This window comes from Centruroides sculpturatus, unplaced genomic scaffold (assembly GCF_000671375.1).
Source record: "Centruroides sculpturatus isolate CEXI.00-Female unplaced genomic scaffold, Cexi_2.0 scaffold13, whole genome shotgun sequence".
Lineage (NCBI taxonomy): Eukaryota > Metazoa > Arthropoda > Arachnida > Scorpiones > Buthidae > Centruroides > Centruroides sculpturatus.
This window is the reverse complement of record NW_019384405.1, coordinates 579132-600976: the sequence shown is the minus strand read 5'-3', so window position 1 is coordinate 600976 and position 21845 is coordinate 579132. Positions and strand designations below refer to the sequence as shown.

Genomic DNA, 21845 nt, shown 5'->3' with positions numbered 1-21845 from the left:
AAAGAAATATATATATATATATATATATATAATTTTTCCAATTTTTTTTTAATTTTTTAATATTTTTTATTTTGCTGTTTTGAAATTAAGTCCACTTCAGATGTAGTATGCTGAGTAATAAAACACACACAATTTATTATGATTTCTAAAAAGATAAAAATTTATTTAAATTTAGGAAATGAGTTCTATTGATTAATATGTTGTTTAATTACATTTATATTTTTCTGTTTCTTAAATTTTAAAATCAAATAATACTGTGGATGTGAATTCCAAAGAGTTATTTGATTTTAATTGTATATTTGGAAGATACTTTGCTTAAATATATTTTAAATATGCCTTATTATATATTTCAGAACATTTATTCAGTTATTTTTGCATAATACATTAATTATTTAATTTGATTATTTTACAGATATATCTAGGATTAAGTAATCAAACAGTTAAATTATTTGATACAATGGATTATGACTATTCAATTAAACTAAAGTTAGATTCTGGATCAGGAAAGATTGTGGGAATAGCAAAATATGATGATAAGTAAGTAAATTGAAGATTTTTTTTGCTCTAAATAATATATATAATATATTATATTATGTATATATACACATGCTATAAAGCGTGGGTGCTATAAAGCAAAAGAAATAATATATATTAAAAGTTAACTGATTATTATCAGCTAACTTATTGTATTATAAATACATGAAGAGCATATCATAAATAATCAAACTTAATTTATTTATGATACAATTATAAAAAATATATACTGTATTTTCCAGCATATAAGACGACTTTTTAACACAGAAAAATCTTCTCAAAAGTTGGGGGTCATCTTATACGCCAGAAAGTACAGTACAATCATTTTATTATGCCGTGTTAAGATATCTGTGTGTATTTAATTAAATTTTTAACATCTATTTATATACAGATTATATGTTTGGTTTGAAATGAACTAATATGCTTAACAAATCCAATCTTGAATTAGTTAATTATCTCAAACTAATCTATTAATCCTGAATTAGTTCAGAATGTCATAAATATCAAAAGATTGATACAAGGAAGAGACTGGACATTCAAAAAGAAAACAAAAAATCTGTAATAACCAGCAATAATTTAAAGGAGAACAAATGTTTCTGATCAATTACTGCAATCAAGAAATTTGTTCTCAGTTAAATTGCTACTGGATATATACAGTCAACTCACATTAAGATGAATCACTGGGGGAACTGCAGTTAGTTCACTTTACCAAAAATTTGTATTAACAATTTTCAGGATCAAGCTCAAGGTTATATAACATAATTTAGAGAGTTAAGGCTTAATAGACAATCAAAATCTTTAAATTATAATATTTCAAGTTAATGTTCTAAATGATTTCCAAATCAAACAAAATGAGGAGGAGATGGTATTTGTCATTTAAACATGGTTTTAAAAATTCCAATTTACAACTAGCTTTAACAAGCTTCAACGCCAACTTCCTATACCTCTTGTAATTTTCCACCGGTGCCGCCATAACAACAATATCAATAGCGCTCAGCAACTAAATAAAGAGAAACAAAACACGTTTTTAAAAAAAAAGGTGTTTTGTTTCTCTTTAAACATGGAGTGGTTAAACAAAACAAAGCAAAAAGAAACTTGTGATTTTTTTCTGTTGAAGATTGTTTGAAAAAGTATAAAATATTTTTTTGGTTCTAAAACAGAAAAAACAGGAGCCAAATTTGGCACAAAGTAGTCAAAACCTGGCATCACTGTATACACACCCTGATATGCAAACTAGCATGTGTTTGCATGGAACCACATCCATTTAAAAAGGTGAGTGTCCTTAAACTTTAACTCCTATTTTCTGCGCACAGTTGGAAGTCAAACTCATCTTTGCTTACTAGGACAAGAAAAACTATTTACTCAAAAGGAAACATTTATTACAGTACAACTTTTAATTGTTCACATCAAAAAGTGTAAAAAGCAACTGTTATTGGAAGTTGGGAGTTGTGAAGATAATTTACAGTTCAGTTTAATGAATATGGGTAAAACTTTTGTTTGTTTTATCATCTGAAAATTAATGTTGGGTCAATGGCAGTTTTCCAGGACAATGGCAAAATTTGCATTAAAACAAGAAATTTGCTTTATTGATGTTTGTTTTAAGGCAAGTTGACTGTGTAGGAACTAAGAGGACCTTTTTGTCAAGCCAGTGGGTTTGGCCAGGTTTACAATTGGGTGGCTGGGTGGTGAGGGGCGGAGCCTGACATATACAGAACAAATTGTCCCCAAAAGTTTCTGGGGATTTTAACCTGTCCAGATTTGTTTCTGGATCCTCAGAGTGTGGGCTGACACCTTAATTCTTTCCCATCTGGTTATCCCTATTGGATATCAAGGATTTTTTCCTTTTTGTTGAAAGACATGTTTTGTAAACTACTATGATTAAATATTTACCTAATTATAATGAATATTAAATAAGAATTTATTTGCATTAAAATATAAAAATATATTTGTTGAATATACAAAATTGTCTTCATTTTATGTCATTTATAATCACTAGTGACAATCCAAAAATTTAATTTTATTACTTTTGTTTGTTTTTGTGTATTGCATAAAAATTTGCTACAAAGTCATGTTAATATAAACAATGATTTTAATATCATTATTATTGCTTATTAATTTAAGATTCTAAAAGATAAATAAAACATACACCTACATGATAATATATAAGGAATTATTTTGAAATTGTTCTTACTTCAATTTTCTTAAATATTATATGTAAAAAATATTCAGTTATAATTGGAAATCTAAAATCAAATTTTTTATATATATATAAAATTTAATTACAAATATTTGTTTTAAGATCTTCCTATTTACTAGTCTCCATAATATTTATATTTAAATCTTATTTTAACATGTATCAGATTCACAATTGTGAAAACAAATTGCTGTAAAAGTAATATTTATCATATTGATTTAGCTATTCTATAGTTGTATAGTTTATAGTTAATATTACAACTACAGTATATTTTCTATTAAAGATATTGTATTTAAGGAAAATTTTTTAAACAAGTTTTGATGTAAATGGATCTTTTTATCTCTGCTGTAAGTTATGTATCCATAACATACAAAATAATATTAGTAGAATATTGGATTTATTGACGTAATCTTAAACAAATTTTACAAAATTATAAATGTCAAAAGGCTATTAATGTAAATGAAGTGTTAAAATTAAATACATTCCACTTTCTTTATATAGACAATCTAATTATCTTATTAGATATTTTGATAATAAGATTAATAAGTATCTTGATAAATCTTAAATGTTTTTAAAATTTATTCTATTTTATGAAGATATACTGGTATGGACTATAGCAAAGATTTTACAATGCAGATAAAATAATGTAATAGAAACAATAATGAAATTAAATCAAGTTTGAAATTTTTCTCTATGTATCATGTTATTTGAACAATATATTTGAAAATTTATTAAATAATAATAAATAATGCAATTATTAATACAACAACACTGAAGTACTGGATGTGATACTGTCAAAATAAACATACTGAAACCAAAAATTTTCCAGCATGAAAAAACTTTAATGAACTAAATGTTTATCAAATTCAGAATTTCGTCTATCTTCTTTTTTACATTCTCTTGTGACTTAACCTGATGATGATTATTTGAAACTATCATAAACATTTGTTTTGTTAATTAAAGTTTGTTCTTGCTGGATATTTTTAGTTTCAATGTGTTTATTTTGCAGTTATTGATGATATCTTTGTAAAAATATTAATATTTGCATTAAATTTTGTGATATAAAACATCTTTTTGACAGTTTGACAAGATCATTATGTAATTGTGTTTATTTTGTATTTAGTTAATAGATAATTTCATGTAAATTATATTTTTTAATGATAATCATTAAATCATACATAAAACAATTTTTAAATATTTAATCATAACTGAAAAATTTTGAATAGAAATGGATCAGATAATTAAAATATATACAAAAGTTAGAATTTAAATTAAATTTATTAGTATTAAAAAATAAATTTTATTATTTTTTTTTCCAGTCTTTTGACATGTGTGGAATCTGGGATTATTAATGTTTGGAATGAAAAAAATAATGAAAAGATGGTATTTATCTTATTTTGTTTTTTAAATAAAAGTTTGTTACAAAATAATTGAATACAAAACTATTGTAATCAATGATTTTTACTTTCTAAAGATTGAAATTAATGCAGGTCCAAATTTATGTCGAATGGCAACAAATCCTTTTAAATCGGGAATTATTGCATCAGGTGGACAAGAAAATGATCTGAAAATATGGGATTTACAGAAATCTAAAAAACCAATATTTCATGCAAAAAATGTAATAATTTTTTAAAATATAAAATTGATAATTTTAAAATTTATAAAAAAAAAAAAAAAAAAATACAATATTTTGAAACCATCTTTCAGGTCAGAGATAACTTTCTAGATCTTCGAGTACCTGTATGGGTATTAAATATGAAATTTTTCCCAGATAGTGAAAAGATAGTAACTACTACAGGTCATCATCAAGTAAGTTTTTATAATATTTTTCATAATATAATTCACAGAAGAATCTCACATGCACTCATTCTAGAAATATTAAGTGCAAAGAGAAACAGTTGTTTATTATTTACATTAAAAATTGAATTTTTATTAATGCTATAAGACAGAATTACTGTACAATACAGAAAAGGATGAGTCAAATATTGAATTCTTCATATAATAAATGTAATATTTTCAATTGATTACTTGACTATCTTAAGGTATTAGAATGTAGTACAATTAAACATCTTAAAATTTTATTTAATACCTTATTAAATATTTTATAATTTTCATAATTAAATTCATTATTTATATAATAATATAAATATTATATATGTATTTTCAGCAGTCAAAATAAAATTTATTTTAATCAAAAATGGTCAATGTAACAGTTGATGATGATATAATTTTATATAAAATCATAATTTCAAACTTGTTTGATCAAACACACCACATTATTTTTGTTGTTTGGTTTAAATTTTAATACACACCATTTATATATTTCTTACATTTCTCTATTGCCTCTTTTAACGGCCAATTCATATATAAAAATCCAACACTTAAAGTTCTCTTAAAAACAGTTTTATATGACTAAGAATACAGAAGAATGAAAAGAATTGGAATACATAAAATGAACATCAGATTATTTTAGATATACAAAAAAGCATAAAAATAACTTTATAAGCCAATTAAGGTAGCAACTAAAGAACAACAAAGGATCAGGACAACCACACAAGGATGATAAAGAAAAGGAAAAGGTGACCTGCTTATGTCAAAGTCTTTATGTTTAAAAATAAATAAAGACATGTATGTCCCAGAAAAATAGTGACAATAGTGACATATTGAGAAATAATAATGATATATCACCTAATAAAAAATAAGAGAGAGGCAATATCTTCAAAAAAGCAATCAAGTATATAAGTTTCTTATTCAGTCTTCTAAGTGAAAAAAAGAAATAGTATGTAGGTAGAAATAGTATATATGGAAATTATACTGAAGGATAAAAGAATACAGAGAAGATTTAGTCAAAGTTCAAATTAATTTAGCCTTTGTAGAAAGTGCTTTGAATAAAAATGTTGAGTTAGAATAGAAAAAATCTTCACTTATTATGTCAGATTCTAAAAGATTATGTCAGATATTAAGGATTAAGAGTTAGAAATAATTGTCACAAAACAAGTAAGTATAATGGCATCTGAAATGTGAGGTTTATCTCAAAAAACATTTAATTCAAAATATTTATATCTTTAAGGACTTGTTTACTAAAAGTATGTTTGAAATTATGAACTTGCTAACAAAATTATACTTTTAGAAGAGATATTAAATAGGATCTGTAGAATAATGTAAAGCATTATTAAACATATAACTAGTGAGTTTAACTATTAATAAAAATATTTTGTTTTAAATAGTAATTGATGACAACATAAAAGATTTCTATTAATAAATATTTACTTTGGCTTCCTAAAAAGTATAATTTAGAAATATTAATTTTACAGAAATTAATATTAAACATCCAAAATATATCTTTAGTATTCAAGAAATTCCATAATGAGAAATATTTTCATAGGATAATTGTTTTCAACATTTAAATTTGCAGAATAAATCTTATGATATTTTACTAGCATTGACTATAATATTAAGTATAGATTTTCAAATATAGATTACAATGTAGTTAGAATATTTATAATGTTTATCTGAAAATGAAGCACAATAAGAGGAAATTACATATTAATTATTATTGTTATTTTTTAAAATTATAGATCAGAGTTTATGATCCTAGCAGTAAACAAAGAAGGCCTGTTATAGATATGGAATTTGATTCTTATCCAATAGGTGCTTTATCTCTCACCAACCAAGAACAGTAAGTTAATAATTTTGATTATTGATATTAATATCTTTATAAACATAAATGTATCACACATCAAAATTCAATTCTTCACCCCAAAGTCCCCAAACTTTATGAATACACCTTGTAAATCAATATAACTTTACATTTTCATATCAAGTCATTAATGTGTGACAACATATACAAGAAATAAGAAATGTTTACAGATTCATCAGCAGTTAATAATTTTTCTATTTTTTATTAGAAGCTTTTACACTGACCAAATTTTTGTAAAGAATATTTGCAATAATTGCCAGATTACAGTTTGTTCTAGATATACTATTCATGATGTATCTGATTCTAATTGTTTGTAAAGATGTATTCCTTCAGAAAAATAAAATATCATACATTTCTTTCTCTAAACTTAATTAAACAATGTAGTTTTAAACATTTATTTCACCATTTATATTCTTAGATATCTCACATCTACATAATGTATAAAACTAATTTTACATGTGATTACTGAAAGTACGAATGTATAATTAATCTGATACTTTATTGGATGAAGATTACTAATTGTATGCTTATTTTTCAGAGTAAAATATTTTTTAAATATTCTAGAATTGAGTTATTGCAGAGTCCTATTAAACTAACAGACAGGATCCTAGCAAATGAAATCATATTAGATAAATTTCTAACAAGACAGAATTGTACTGTCTTAATTTCCTCTGAAAGAAAAAAACAGTGTGTTCACTTTAAGAATTATCCAGGTGCAAAAATGTCTTTTCATCATTGTATGAGTTTATGCATATACTGCATTAATTCTACTACAAGTATTTATGGTAAAATAAATTAATTCAAAAAGAAACATGTTGATTGTATGGAAGTTCCATAGCAATACATAAATTTTTTAAATATAAGAAAAAAAATGCAATATTCACAAATCATGTGATGACACACAAGAAGCAAGGAAGTAAATTTCAAGAGCACTTTCCAGCTGTACCAAGACCAAGATATTGTGAATAAATACAAGTACTATAGCAGAATAAAGCTAACTTTAGTATTAATCTATGCAGTGTTAGTGTTTATTCTTTATAGTCAGTGATTTTTTTATACGTTATACTAAATTTTCTTAAAATGATTTCCTTCCACTATCTTTGCACTTGGGAGATACAGGGAATATTTACATATTGCTGCAGAAGTACTATGCAATTTAAACATGTTTATTTTTTGAATGAATTTATTTATTTTATTGTAAATATTGCAGTGGGACAAATGTATCGTATGCATATACTTGTGCAATGCCGAAAAGATCTCTTTTCCAACTGGATAAATATTAAAGTAAACATGTTGTATATATTTTTTCTTAGTTGGAAACTAGGATGGTAGAATTCTGTCTCATTTGGAATTTATCTGGCAGGACTTTGGTAGAATTTCGTAACAGCCTCTAGAAATGCATATTAAAATTGGAATAAAATTACAATAAATAATTCATTACTTATTTTTTATATACTGTAAGAAGTAAAAATTTTATTTCTAATATAATGTTTTTATATTATAATAGTCAAATTCTTGTTGGAAATACTCAAGGAAGAATGGCATTAATTGATCTTAGAAAAAAGGCAATGGTACATGTATACAAAGGATTTGCAGGGAGTATCAGAGACATACAGTTTGATCCTGTTCATTCCCAAGTTTATTCTTGTGGGTTAGATAGATTCCTTCGAATACATGATCTTGATACACATGAATTAAAAACTAAGGTATATTGACTGAATTTTTTTACACTTAAAACTTTTTAAGATAATTGATATAAAAATAAATTAAGTGTTTTTTTTTAATAAAATGTATTTTTAAGAAAAATGAATTTTTCTTGAATCTGTATAGTTTAAGAATGTATTAAAAACTTGTTTAAAAAAATTCATAAGTTTTAGATCAGAAAGCTGGTTTGGTCTGTTATAATATTAACATAAAATTTATGAGAAATTTTTAGTATAATTATTGAGTTAAAAAATAGCATTATAATACATAGATTATCTTATCAAACCATTGTTTGTAATGGTCAGTTATCATCATAATTGACTATTACAAAAATGCTACATATAAATGAAGTATAGTTTAAAAATAATTAATGCTTAATTATAACTTTATTCATTTATTCTGAAAATATTATGCTAAATTTACATTAAATTCACAATTTATATTATGTTTGATGTTAATAAAACTGAATATTTACAAATGTTTCATTTTATTAATGTCAAATAAGCTGAGGCTGAATGCATTTTTACAAAATAAACTATTTGATAAAGATAGTGTATTCATTTATTAGAGAGGTTGCGGCTGACGTTTTCATCCCAAAATGTGAACGTCGGATGTCAAGCGCCGCCATCTGGCAATTCTAGAAGGTTTATAATAACGTTTGTTATGTCTAGCATGGTGAGTAGAAGATCGGCTTAAACTTCTTCATTTTTTTGTGTTTGGGGTTAAAATTATGACATATTTTATTAAAATAATGATTATTTAAGCATTTATGAATAATAATGTAAAGAAACAGACAACTTTAATCCAGAAATTATTTAATTATTCAATTTTTTTGCAAGTGGTGTGAATTGCCTATAGAATTTTACATATATTTCTGTTCATAATAGCTTCTCATAATTCTGTAGGAGTAGGTTTGTTCTTTCACAGCATCTTCTACCATCAACACTGTAATATGTTTGTAAATTTTCTAGAAATTTTACGAGTTGCTTTCAGATTTACATAAGCCACTACTTTCCTCAACAAAAGTATGAGGTAGTTCTATTGTACAGTAGGAGACACAACGCTAATTAAAAATAATTATTTAGTGTTATTAAACATCCTATAAATACTTTAAATTGTTTATTTACCTTTGCTGGTAAATATTCGTCGTCGTTAAACGTTTCTGCCATTTTCAACAATATCCCATGAGTCAGTGTGTGACGTGAACGTGTGGCGCAATTTGTTTTACTTGGAACAAACATCAAAAGTGTACTTCTGCTTGCCATACAAGTTTAATATTTTGTTTAAACTTTGGCCGCAACCTCTCTATTTATGTACAGTATTCCAGCATTATTTTTGTGCTCTTTTGCACGTATACAGTAATATTTTTGTTACAGTATTACATCATAATTCAATCTCTTTGTAGACAATTGACAAATAGGATCTAAATTTAAATTTTGAATTGAATACTGTATATGTAGTATTATCAATGCATAATAGAAATGAAAGTAAATCAACAAAGATGATAAAATTTACACTTGCAAGTCATGAAAATTATTATTATATAGTTATCACACTGGTGAAATTTATTCAACAACAGATCAAATGTAAGGCATTAAAGTATGAAAAATTGTTTATCTTAGAATAAAGGGAATATTGTATTATTATTTTCTTTTTTAAATAAAATTTCTTCTTATGAACATTAAAAAGAAATGTAAGTTTTTTAAAAAAATTTCCTTTGTTCACAAAAAATTCTCTCTACATTTTAAGATTTTTTAAATAAATGATATCTTGAATATTATTTATTAATAAATATATAATGATATAATTTAGGTATATCGCTATATGTAACAAGGATTTAATATCATTTACAAGAATTTTAAATATTATTACAGATAATTAAATTATATTTGAAAATCTTAAACTTTTCATCGATAATTTTATAATGAAAATGTTTATTTTTTATGTATTATTTGTATAATTTTGATTATATTTAATAACTACAACAAATTTCAAGTACAATATTTTTCTTGTTTTCCTGAACCTTTCCCATATTTTTAAGATGAATTCTACATAATTAGTAGTTAACTATTAAATATATAATTTATTCTTATTTTACTACATTATACAAGTTTCATTATATTATTTTAATTAAATTATACATTATAATAGACTTTGCAAAAAATTCAGATTAAAGTAACAAAAAATTTTTCAGATGTATTTAAAATCTGGTTTGAATGCCTTATTGTGCCATTCAGAAGCTTATAATGCTTTACGATCAAAAGACAAGTCGTCCACGCAGAACACAGAATATGTAGAAGATACGCAAGATTCTGACAATGAAATATGGGACAACATGGAAGTTGTCTCTAATAAAAAACAAAAAATATCTTCAAATAAAAACTCAAAGCTTAAAAGAAAATCCAAGCATAATGCTTCTGCAGAATTCAATTCCAAAGTAAAAAGTAAGAAACTGTTTTTTGAAATAATTTTTTAATAATAATAAATTTTTTATTTTCTGATTGTTCATCAGGTTAAACAATGTATTTTAACTATTTTGTATTTCATTATTAAACTTTCAGAAAGCAGCGTTATGTCCTAGTACTTAAACTGCTTTATACTCATAAATGCTTATTTTGAAATATTGGAATGTAATTATCCTTTAATGTGAAATTGTTGATATTTAAATAGTGCTAACTAAAAACAATCAGAAAATATGAAAATAATTATTTTCAAATACTTAAAACATTCTTATTCCAAATTTTTTATTTATAGAAAAGAAAAAGACAAAGGATGTGAAAAGTTCTTTTGAAAAATCCTGTAAAAATTAATGTATTTTATTAAATTTTTTACTAAACATGTTGTATTTCTTTAAAATTTAAATTATAATTATGAATTATATTTCTATATTTATGATATGTATATACTGTATATATATAAGTACAGTTATTGGATTCGATTCGTTAAACGAAACGCCATTAGCCTATACCAGGGGTCGGCAGGAGCGGCTCTTCGGACATAAACTCCAATTTCACCTCATCTCAAGCAGCCTTATAACTTATGAGTTTATGAGATAGAGCCGCCGAACAAACTTCGACTCGTACCGCATACTCTCTAACACTCTAGCCCGTCCGCACATGACCACACTCGCGTTGATCAATATGAGTCGCGTGCTAGTGCATTTGAGGCATATCTTCTATATACAGTATATAACACATTGAACGCGTGTCCGTCCGTCAGTGTAACGTTATGCGAAAAACGGCCACTAGGGGCGCCTCTGTCGTGTGTCGTATTTCGCACAATTAAATTAAAAATATAAATTATTATTTACATTAACAGTATACATTATTATTATTCATTTGGTCAATAACCTAATAAATTCCTATAATCTCATTAAAGGAGGATGCACATATGAGGCACCGCAACGAAAAGCGGTGTCGCAAACGTATCTTTTCCGCGCGGTAGCACAACAACAAAGGCGGCAATCTGCTTAGATTTCGGCTAATGCGTACAGTATCTAAGATGGCGAACGATAACGACACAGCAGTAACCACGTGTTCACAAATTTTGGTTTGTACGGTTTGCTTTATTTAGCTAGAAGATTAGAACGAAGATTTTGGGTTAGCGATACAGTATTTTGTTTGATCGAGAAAGAAGTGGTGTACAAAATAACGCTTATTCCTCGATAAAGACTACTATTTCGAGTAAGATTCGTTTTGAATTAAATGATATATGATTATTTGTGTTAAATTTATTATGTTTTCGTGTTTATTCTAATGTCAGTTATCTCAGTTGACCACGTCCACTTTCTGCCATTAAAACACCACGTGATTCTATTTTCTCTCCTGATTGTCAGATGTACTGTTATTGGCTGATAGAAACGCGTCTTGGCGGTGGCCGCCGCAAAAGATAGAATTCAATCGACTTCTGCGGCGAGAAAAAGTGACGTCTCTGCCGCTTTTCCTTGCCGCGCCGCATGTGTGCATCCTTAAGGCATTCCCAAACTTTCATGACTTTCTGATGAATTGTATTTCTGTAGCCAGCTGGTAAATGCCAAGTTTAATTTGGGACACACCATATTTTGGAGCAGATTTTCACTTCTTGAGAATCATTTGACGTTCCTTCAGAATTCGCCGAACCTATCCGTGTGAAATTTTGAACTTCCCAATTTTCTAAGCATTTGTCCAACTTTTCCTTTGGCTTTTTCCTCCAATTGGTACTTTTCCCTTTTAGTCATTTTCCTATTCTTTCGATCAATTTTCCAGTTTTTCATTCTGCAGGTTTCTCTTCGTCTATCCTCAAAATGATGCTATACAGTAATACCTCGACTTACGCTACCCCGACTTGCGCGAACCCGGAGTTACGCGATTTTCAAATCTCGTCGATTCGTCTTTTGTTTGAACCCCCCACACTATTGTTCAGCTTATATGTTCGGACATGTCGCGTCGAATTGACACATACAATTTATTTTGTGTTATTTATTTCTGTGTTTGTTATATCTACGGAGACATCGAGAGACTCTACTATGTCATCCAAACGAAGTAGAACTAATTCTTCTGCATCAAACAAGAAAAGAAAAACTTTATCTTTGGAATGTAAAGTTAACATTGGGTATGTTCGTAAAGTCGAACGAGTTAAACGAGAATGACGTCATCGTTATTCCTATTTCGTTAGACTTTTCGAACGATTCGTTACTAACGCGTTTAACTCGTTTGACTTTACGAACGTACCCATTATTAAAGACTTCGATACAAAAATGAAAATTTGTGAATTGGCAAAGAAGTTTGATCTACCGGAATTGTCGGTCAGAACAATTATAAAAGGCAAAGAAAAAATTCTCGAAGCTGTGAAAAATGCTCAATCTTTAAATTCAAGCATCATTCGTAAACGTCACAGTATTATCGCTGAGATGGAAACAATGTTAAAATTATGGCGTAATAATCAAGTAAATGTGAAAAATTGTAAAATAATATAGACCTAATTTGTTATACATATGTATTATCTAAGATTTTATTAAACATTTTTTTCTAAATTATTGTTTTCTTTAGTCTCCGGCCCCAATTAAATATTATTTGTATATATTTATATGCGAAATTATACCCCGACTTACGCGAATTCGACTTACGCGGTTACCGCTCGGTCCCACCTATCGCGTAAGTTCGGGGTATTACTGTATAAAATTTGCCAATTACTTTCTTCGATAGAATTATTTAATGCTTCATTGAAACGTTGTTTATGTAAACGTTTTCGATAAATAAAATCAAGAACATTCTAGGATGAATGTATGCTAACTCGTGCACAGGCGCAATTAATTATTCGAAATTACCAGAAAACGCTATTGAAATTTATGAGCATTATAAGATACACACCTGTAATTACACATTAATTATTTAATGGCATTTAAATTATTTCCATAAATACTTTTAAATCATTAAAAGACAAATGAGGTCCTTTGTGCATTGTAACGTGGATGTGATGAATTACACCCGTAAGTAACTACTGTATTTAGTTGGCGGCTACAATATTAAAGTGATACTTGATTTGACCAAGAAAGTTCTGCTAAAATTCCTTTCGTTTCTTTCGTGTTTTTTCTCTGTTTAATTTAATTAAAATTATTTAAAACAAAATTAGCTGCACATTTGTGAAATTGAAACACTATTTAATGTGGGGAAAACTTCTGGTGGATCTTGATTTCTAGAGATTTGAATTTAGAACTATAATCATATATATTGTTCTGCAAAATGGAACTCTCATCCTAAGACTCTTCATAGTGCTTTTAGTGATGACGAAGAAAACATTGTTTAATTTATATTAATATGTATCACTTAAGAAAATTTTAATACAGATATTTCTCTTAATTATGAAAATATAATAGCATGTTTTTTTAATTTTTGGAACCTAATCATCCTTTTCGTACTAGTTCTTTGATCCGTATAACACGGATTCGCATAACACGGCAATTTTTTGGAACGTAACTACCGTGTTATACGGGGGTTACCTGTAAATTAATATAACGAAAGTGCTAGAAGTAAAATACAGTGGAACCCCGGTTAACGAACTTAATTCATTCCGCGACTCCGTTCGTTAACTGAATTGTTCGTTAACCGAAGCAATTTTTCCCATAGAAATGAATGCAAATGCAATTAATCTGTTCTGGTCTCAGAAATTTTTGTGATTTTATTTGTAATATACAGTAATTTTCTTTGATGAAAATGTAGGAAAANTGGAAGATCTATAATTTATAAAAAAAAAAAAAAAAAAAATACAATATTTTGAAACCATCTTTCAGGTCAGAGATAACTTTCTAGATCTTCGAGTACCTGTATGGGTATTAAATATGAAATTTTTCCCAGATAGTGAAAAGATAGTAACTACTACAGGTCATCATCAAGTAAGTTTTTATAATATTTTTCATAATATAATTCACAGAAGAATCTCACATGCACTCATTCTAGAAATATTAAGTGCAAAGAGAAACAGTTGTTTATTATTTACATTAAAAATTGAATTTTTATTAATGCTATAAGACAGAATTACTGTACAATACAGAAAAGGATGAGTCAAATATTGAATTCTTCATATAATAAATGTAATATTTTCAATTGATTACTTGACTATCTTAAGGTATTAGAATGTAGTACAATTAAACATCTTAAAATTTTATTTAATACCTTATTAAATATTTTATAATTTTCATAATTAAATTCATTATTTATATAATAATATAAATATTATATATGTATTTTCAGCAGTCAAAATAAAATTTATTTTAATCAAAAATGGTCAATGTAACAGTTGATGATGATATAATTTTATATAAAATCATAATTTCAAACTTGTTTGATCAAACACACCACATTATTTTTGTTGTTTGGTTTAAATTTTAATACACACCATTTATATATTTCTTACATTTCTCTATTGCCTCTTTTAACGGCCAATTCATATATAAAAATCCAACACTTAAAGTTCTCTTAAAAACAGTTTTATATGACTAAGAATACAGAAGAATGAAAAGAATTGGAATACATAAAATGAACATCAGATTATTTTAGATATACAAAAAAGCATAAAAATAACTTTATAAGCCAATTAAGGTAGCAACTAAAGAACAACAAAGGATCAGGACAACCACACAAGGATGATAAAGAAAAGGAAAAGGTGACCTGCTTATGTCAAAGTCTTTATGTTTAAAAATAAATAAAGACATGTATGTCCCAGAAAAATAGTGACAATAGTGACATATTGAGAAATAATAATGATATATCACCTAATAAAAAATAAGAGAGAGGCAATATCTTCAAAAAAGCAATCAAGTATATAAGTTTCTTATTCAGTCTTCTAAGTGAAAAAAAGAAATAGTATGTAGGTAGAAATAGTATATATGGAAATTATACTGAAGGATAAAAGAATACAGAGAAGATTTAGTCAAAGTTCAAATTAATTTAGCCTTTGTAGAAAGTGCTTTGAATAAAAATGTTGAGTTAGAATAGAAAAAATCTTCACTTATTATGTCAGATTCTAAAAGATTATGTCAGATATTAAGGATTAAGAGTTAGAAATAATTGTCACAAAACAAGTAAGTATAATGGCATCTGAAATGTGAGGTTTATCTCAAAAAACATTTAATTCAAAATATTTATATCTTTAAGGACTTGTTTACTAAAAGTATGTTTGAAATTATGAACTTGCTAACAAAATTATACTTTTAGAAGAGATATTAAATAGGATCTGTAGAATAATGTAAAGCATTATTAAACATATAACTAGTGAGTTTAACTATTAATAAAAATATTTTGTTTTAAATAGTAATTGATGACAACATAAAAGATTTCTATTAATAAATATTTACTTTGGCTTCCTAAAAAGTATAATTTAGAAATATTAATTTTACAGAAATTAATATTAAACATCCAAAATATATCTTTAGTATTCAAGAAATTCCATAATGAGAAATATTTTCATAGGATAATTGTTTTCAACATTTAAATTTGCAGAATAAATCTTATGATATTTTACTAGCATTGACTATAATATTAAGTATAGATTTTCAAATATAGATTACAATGTAGTTAGAATATTTATAATGTTTATCTGAAAATGAAGCACAATAAGAGGAAATTACATATTAATTATTATTGTTATTTTTTAAAATTATAGATCAGAGTTTATGATCCTAGCAGTAAACAAAGAAGGCCTGTTATAGATATGGAATTTGATTCTTATCCAATAGGTGCTTTATCTCTCACCAACCAAGAACAGTAAGTTAATAATTTTGATTATTGATATTAATATCTTTATAAACATAAATGTATCACACATCAAAATTCAATTCTTCACCCCAAAGTCCCCAAACTTTATGAATACACCTTGTAAATCAATATAACTTTACATTTTCATATCAAGTCATTAATGTGTGACAACATATACAAGAAATAAGAAATGTTTACAGATTCATCAGCAGTTAATAATTTTTCTATTTTTTATTAGAAGCTTTTACACTGACCAAATTTTTGTAAAGAATATTTGCAATAATTGCCAGATTACAGTTTGTTCTAGATATACTATTCATGATGTATCTGATTCTAATTGTTTGTAAAGATGTATTCCTTCAGAAAAATAAAATATCATACATTTCTTTCTCTAAACTTAATTAAACAATGTAGTTTTAAACATTTATTTCACCATTTATATTCTTAGATATCTCACATCTACATAATGTATAAAACTAATTTTACATGTGATTACTGAAAGTACGAATGTATAATTAATCTGATACTTTATTGGATGAAGATTACTAATTGTATGCTTATTTTTCAGAGTAAAATATTTTTTAAATATTCTAGAATTGAGTTATTGCAGAGTCCTATTAAACTAACAGACAGGATCCTAGCAAATGAAATCATATTAGATAAATTTCTAACAAGACAGAATTGTACTGTCTTAATTTCCTCTGAAAGAAAAAAACAGTGTGTTCACTTTAAGAATTATCCAGGTGCAAAAATGTCTTTTCATCATTGTATGAGTTTATGCATATACTGCATTAATTCTACTACAAGTATTTATGGTAAAATAAATTAATTCAAAAAGAAACATGTTGATTGTATGGAAGTTCCATAGCAATACATAAATTTTTTAAATATAAGAAAAAAAATGCAATATTCACAAATCATGTGATGACACACAAGAAGCAAGGAAGTAAATTTCAAGAGCACTTTCCAGCTGTACCAAGACCAAGATATTGTGAATAAATACAAGTACTATAGCAGAATAAAGCTAACTTTAGTATTAATCTATGCAGTGTTAGTGTTTATTCTTTATAGTCAGTGATTTTTTTATACGTTATACTAAATTTTCTTAAAATGATTTCCTTCCACTATCTTTGCACTTGGGAGATACAGGGAATATTTACATATTGCTGCAGAAGTACTATGCAATTTAAACATGTTTATTTTTTGAATGAATTTATTTATTTTATTGTAAATATTGCAGTGGGACAAATGTATCGTATGCATATACTTGTGCAATGCCGAAAAGATCTCTTTTCCAACTGGATAAATATTAAAGTAAACATGTTGTATATATTTTTTCTTAGTTGGAAACTAGGATGGTAGAATTCTGTCTCATTTGGAATTTATCTGGCAGGACTTTGGTAGAATTTCGTAACAGCCTCTAGAAATGCATATTAAAATTGGAATAAAATTACAATAAATAATTCATTACTTATTTTTTATATACTGTAAGAAGTAAAAATTTTATTTCTAATATAATGTTTTTATATTATAATAGTCAAATTCTTGTTGGAAATACTCAAGGAAGAATGGCATTAATTGATCTTAGAAAAAAGGCAATGGTACATGTATACAAAGGATTTGCAGGGAGTATCAGAGACATACAGTTTGATCCTGTTCATTCCCAAGTTTATTCTTGTGGGTTAGATAGATTCCTTCGAATACATGATCTTGATACACATGAATTAAAAACTAAGGTATATTGACTGAATTTTTTTACACTTAAAACTTTTTAAGATAATTGATATAAAAATAAATTAAGTGTTTTTTTTTAATAAAATGTATTTTTAAGAAAAATGAATTTTTCTTGAATCTGTATAGTTTAAGAATGTATTAAAAACTTGTTTAAAAAAATTCATAAGTTTTAGATCAGAAAGCTGGTTTGGTCTGTTATAATATTAACATAAAATTTATGAGAAATTTTTAGTATAATTATTGAGTTAAAAAATAGCATTATAATACATAGATTATCTTATCAAACCATTGTTTGTAATGGTCAGTTATCATCATAATTGACTATTACAAAAATGCTACATATAAATGAAGTATAGTTTAAAAATAATTAATGCTTAATTATAACTTTATTCATTTATTCTGAAAATATTATGCTAAATTTACATTAAATTCACAATTTATATTATGTTTGATGTTAATAAAACTGAATATTTACAAATGTTTCATTTTATTAATGTCAAATAAGCTGAGGCTGAATGCATTTTTACAAAATAAACTATTTGATAAAGATAGTGTATTCATTTATTAGAGAGGTTGCGGCTGACGTTTTCATCCCAAAATGTGAACGTCGGATGTCAAGCGCCGCCATCTGGCAATTCTAGAAGGTTTATAATAACGTTTGTTATGTCTAGCATGGTGAGTAGAAGATCGGCTTAAACTTCTTCATTTTTTTGTGTTTGGGGTTAAAATTATGACATATTTTATTAAAATAATGATTATTTAAGCATTTATGAATAATAATGTAAAGAAACAGACAACTTTAATCCAGAAATTATTTAATTATTCAATTTTTTTGCAAGTGGTGTGAATTGCCTATAGAATTTTACATATATTTCTGTTCATAATAGCTTCTCATAATTCTGTAGGAGTAGGTTTGTTCTTTCACAGCATCTTCTACCATCAACACTGTAATATGTTTGTAAATTTTCTAGAAATTTTACGAGTTGCTTTCAGATTTACATAAGCCACTACTTTCCTCAACAAAAGTATGAGGTAGTTCTATTGTACAGTAGGAGACACAACGCTAATTAAAAATAATTATTTAGTGTTATTAAACATCCTATAAATACTTTAAATTGTTTATTTACCTTTGCTGGTAAATATTCGTCGTCGTTAAACGTTTCTGCCATTTTCAACAATATCCCATGAGTCAGTGTGTGACGTGAACGTGTGGCGCAATTTGTTTTACTTGGAACAAACATCAAAAGTGTACTTCTGCTTGCCATACAAGTTTAATATTTTGTTTAAACTTTGGCCGCAACCTCTCTATTTATGTACAGTATTCCAGCATTATTTTTGTGCTCTTTTGCACGTATACAGTAATATTTTTGTTACAGTATTACATCATAATTCAATCTCTTTGTAGACAATTGACAAATAGGATCTAAATTTAAATTTTGAATTGAATACTGTATATGTAGTATTATCAATGCATAATAGAAATGAAAGTAAATCAACAAAGATGATAAAATTTACACTTGCAAGTCATGAAAATTATTATTATATAGTTATCACACTGGTGAAATTTATTCAACAACAAATCAAATGTAAGGCATTAAAGTATGAAAAATTGTTTATCTTAGAATAAAGGGAATATTGTATTATTATTTTCTTTTTTAAATAAAATTTCTTCTTATGAACATTAAAAAGAAATGTAAGTTTTTTAAAAAAATTTCCTTTGTTCACAAAAAATTCTCTCTACATTTTAAGATTTTTTAAATAAATGATATCTTGAATATTATTTATTAATAAATATATAATGATATAATTTAGGTATATCGCTATATGTAACAAGGATTTAATATCATTTACAAGAATTTTAAATATTATTACAGATAATTAAATTATATTTGAAAATCTTAAACTTTTCATCGATAATTTTATAATGAAAATGTTTATTTTTTATGTATTATTTGTATAATTTTGATTATATTTAATAACTACAACAAATTTCAAGTACAATATTTTTCTTGTTTTCCTGAACCTTTCCCATATTTTTAAGATGAATTCTACATAATTAGTAGTTAACTATTAAATATATAATTTATTCTTATTTTACTACATTATACAAGTTTCATTATATTATTTTAATTAAATTATACATTATAATAGACTTTGCAAAAAATTCAGATTAAAGTAACAAAAAATTTTTCAGATGTATTTAAAATCTGGTTTGAATGCCTTATTGTGCCATTCAGAAGCTTATAATGCTTTACGATCAAAAGACAAGTCGTCCACGCAGAACACAGAATATGTAGAAGATACGCAAGATTCTGACAATGAAATATGGGACAACATGGAAGTTGTCTCTAATAAAAAACAAAAAATATCTTCAAATAAAAACTCAAAGCTTAAAAGAAAATCCAAGCATAATGCTTCTGCAGAATTCAATTCCAAAGTAAAAAGTAAGAAACTGTTTTTTGAAATAATTTTTTAATAATAATAAATTTTTTATTTTCTGATTGTTCATCAGGTTAAACAATGTATTTTAACTATTTTGTATTTCATTATTAAACTTTCAGAAAGCAGCGTTATGTCCTAGTACTTAAACTGCTTTATACTCATAAATGCTTATTTTGAAATATTGGAATGTAATTATCCTTTAATGTGAAATTGTTGATATTTAAATAGTGCTAACTAAAAACAATCAGAAAATATGAAAATAATTATTTTCAAATACTTAAAACATTCTTATTCCAAATTTTTTATTTATAGAAAAGAAAAAGACAAAGGATGTGAAAAGTTCTTTTGAAAAATCCTGTAAAAATTAATGTATTTTATTAAATTTTTTACTAAACATGTTGTATTTCTTTAAAATTTAAATTATAATTATGAATTATATTTCTATATTTATGATATGTATATACTGTATATATATAAGTACAGTTATTGGATTCGATTCGTTAAACGAAACGCCATTAGCCTATACCAGGGGTCGGCAGGAGCGGCTCTTCGGACATAAACTCCAATTTCACCTCATCTCAAGCAGCCTTATAACTTATGAGTTTATGAGATAGAGCCGCCGAACAAACTTCGACTCGTACCGCATACTCTCTAACACTCTAGCCCGTCCGCACATGACCACACTCGCGTTGATCAATATGAGTCGCGTGCTAGTGCATTTGAGGCATATCTTCTATATACAGTATATAACACATTGAACGCGTGTCCGTCCGTCAGTGTAACGTTATGCGAAAAACGGCCACTAGGGGCGCCTCTGTCGTGTGTCGTATTTCGCACAATTAAATTAAAAATATAAATTATTATTTACATTAACAGTATACATTATTATTATTCATTTGGTCAATAACCTAATAAATTCCTATAATCTCATTAAAGGAGGATGCACATATGAGGCACCGCAACGAAAAGCGGTGTCGCAAACGTATCTTTTCCGCGCGGTAGCACAACAACAAAGGCGGCAATCTGCTTAGATTTCGGCTAATGCGTACAGTATCTAAGATGGCGAACGATAACGACACAGCAGTAACCACGTGTTCACAAATTTTGGTTTGTACGGTTTGCTTTATTTAGCTAGAAGATTAGAACGAAGATTTTGGGTTAGCGATACAGTATTTTGTTTGATCGAGAAAGAAGTGGTGTACAAAATAACGCTTATTCCTCGATAAAGACTACTATTTCGAGTAAGATTCGTTTTGAATTAAATGATATATGATTATTTGTGTTAAATTTATTATGTTTTCGTGTT

At 26.4% G+C, this 21845-nt stretch overlaps 2 protein-coding genes across 2 annotated transcripts in view; both read left to right on the top strand.

Moving 5' to 3' along the window:
• Positions 1-11076, top strand: part of LOC111618817 (WD repeat-containing protein 74-like) — a 30840-nt gene extending 19764 nt beyond the window's left edge. Inside the window, exons 3-10 of the mRNA XM_023360394.1 lie at positions 413-537; positions 4048-4111; positions 4203-4346; positions 4436-4537; positions 6307-6407; positions 7936-8134; positions 10327-10576; positions 10887-11076. Of these exons, the coding sequence (XP_023216162.1) occupies positions 413-537; positions 4048-4111; positions 4203-4346; positions 4436-4537; positions 6307-6407; positions 7936-8134; positions 10327-10576; positions 10887-10942 (1041 nt within the window). The 3' untranslated portion in view covers positions 10943-11076. The remainder of the gene's footprint in view (positions 1-412; positions 538-4047; positions 4112-4202; positions 4347-4435; positions 4538-6306; positions 6408-7935; positions 8135-10326; positions 10577-10886) is intronic.
• Positions 11077-11633: 557 nt separating this feature from the next.
• Positions 11634-20922, top strand: LOC111618788 (WD repeat-containing protein 74-like). The gene is made up of 6 exons (XM_023360357.1): positions 11634-11681; positions 14401-14502; positions 16272-16372; positions 17901-18099; positions 20292-20541; positions 20852-20922. Exons 1-6 carry the CDS (start codon positions 11634-11636, stop codon positions 20905-20907), a joined length of 756 nt encoding a protein of 251 aa, XP_023216125.1. The 3' UTR covers positions 20908-20922.
• The last annotated feature ends 923 nt before the right edge of the window (positions 20923-21845 follow it).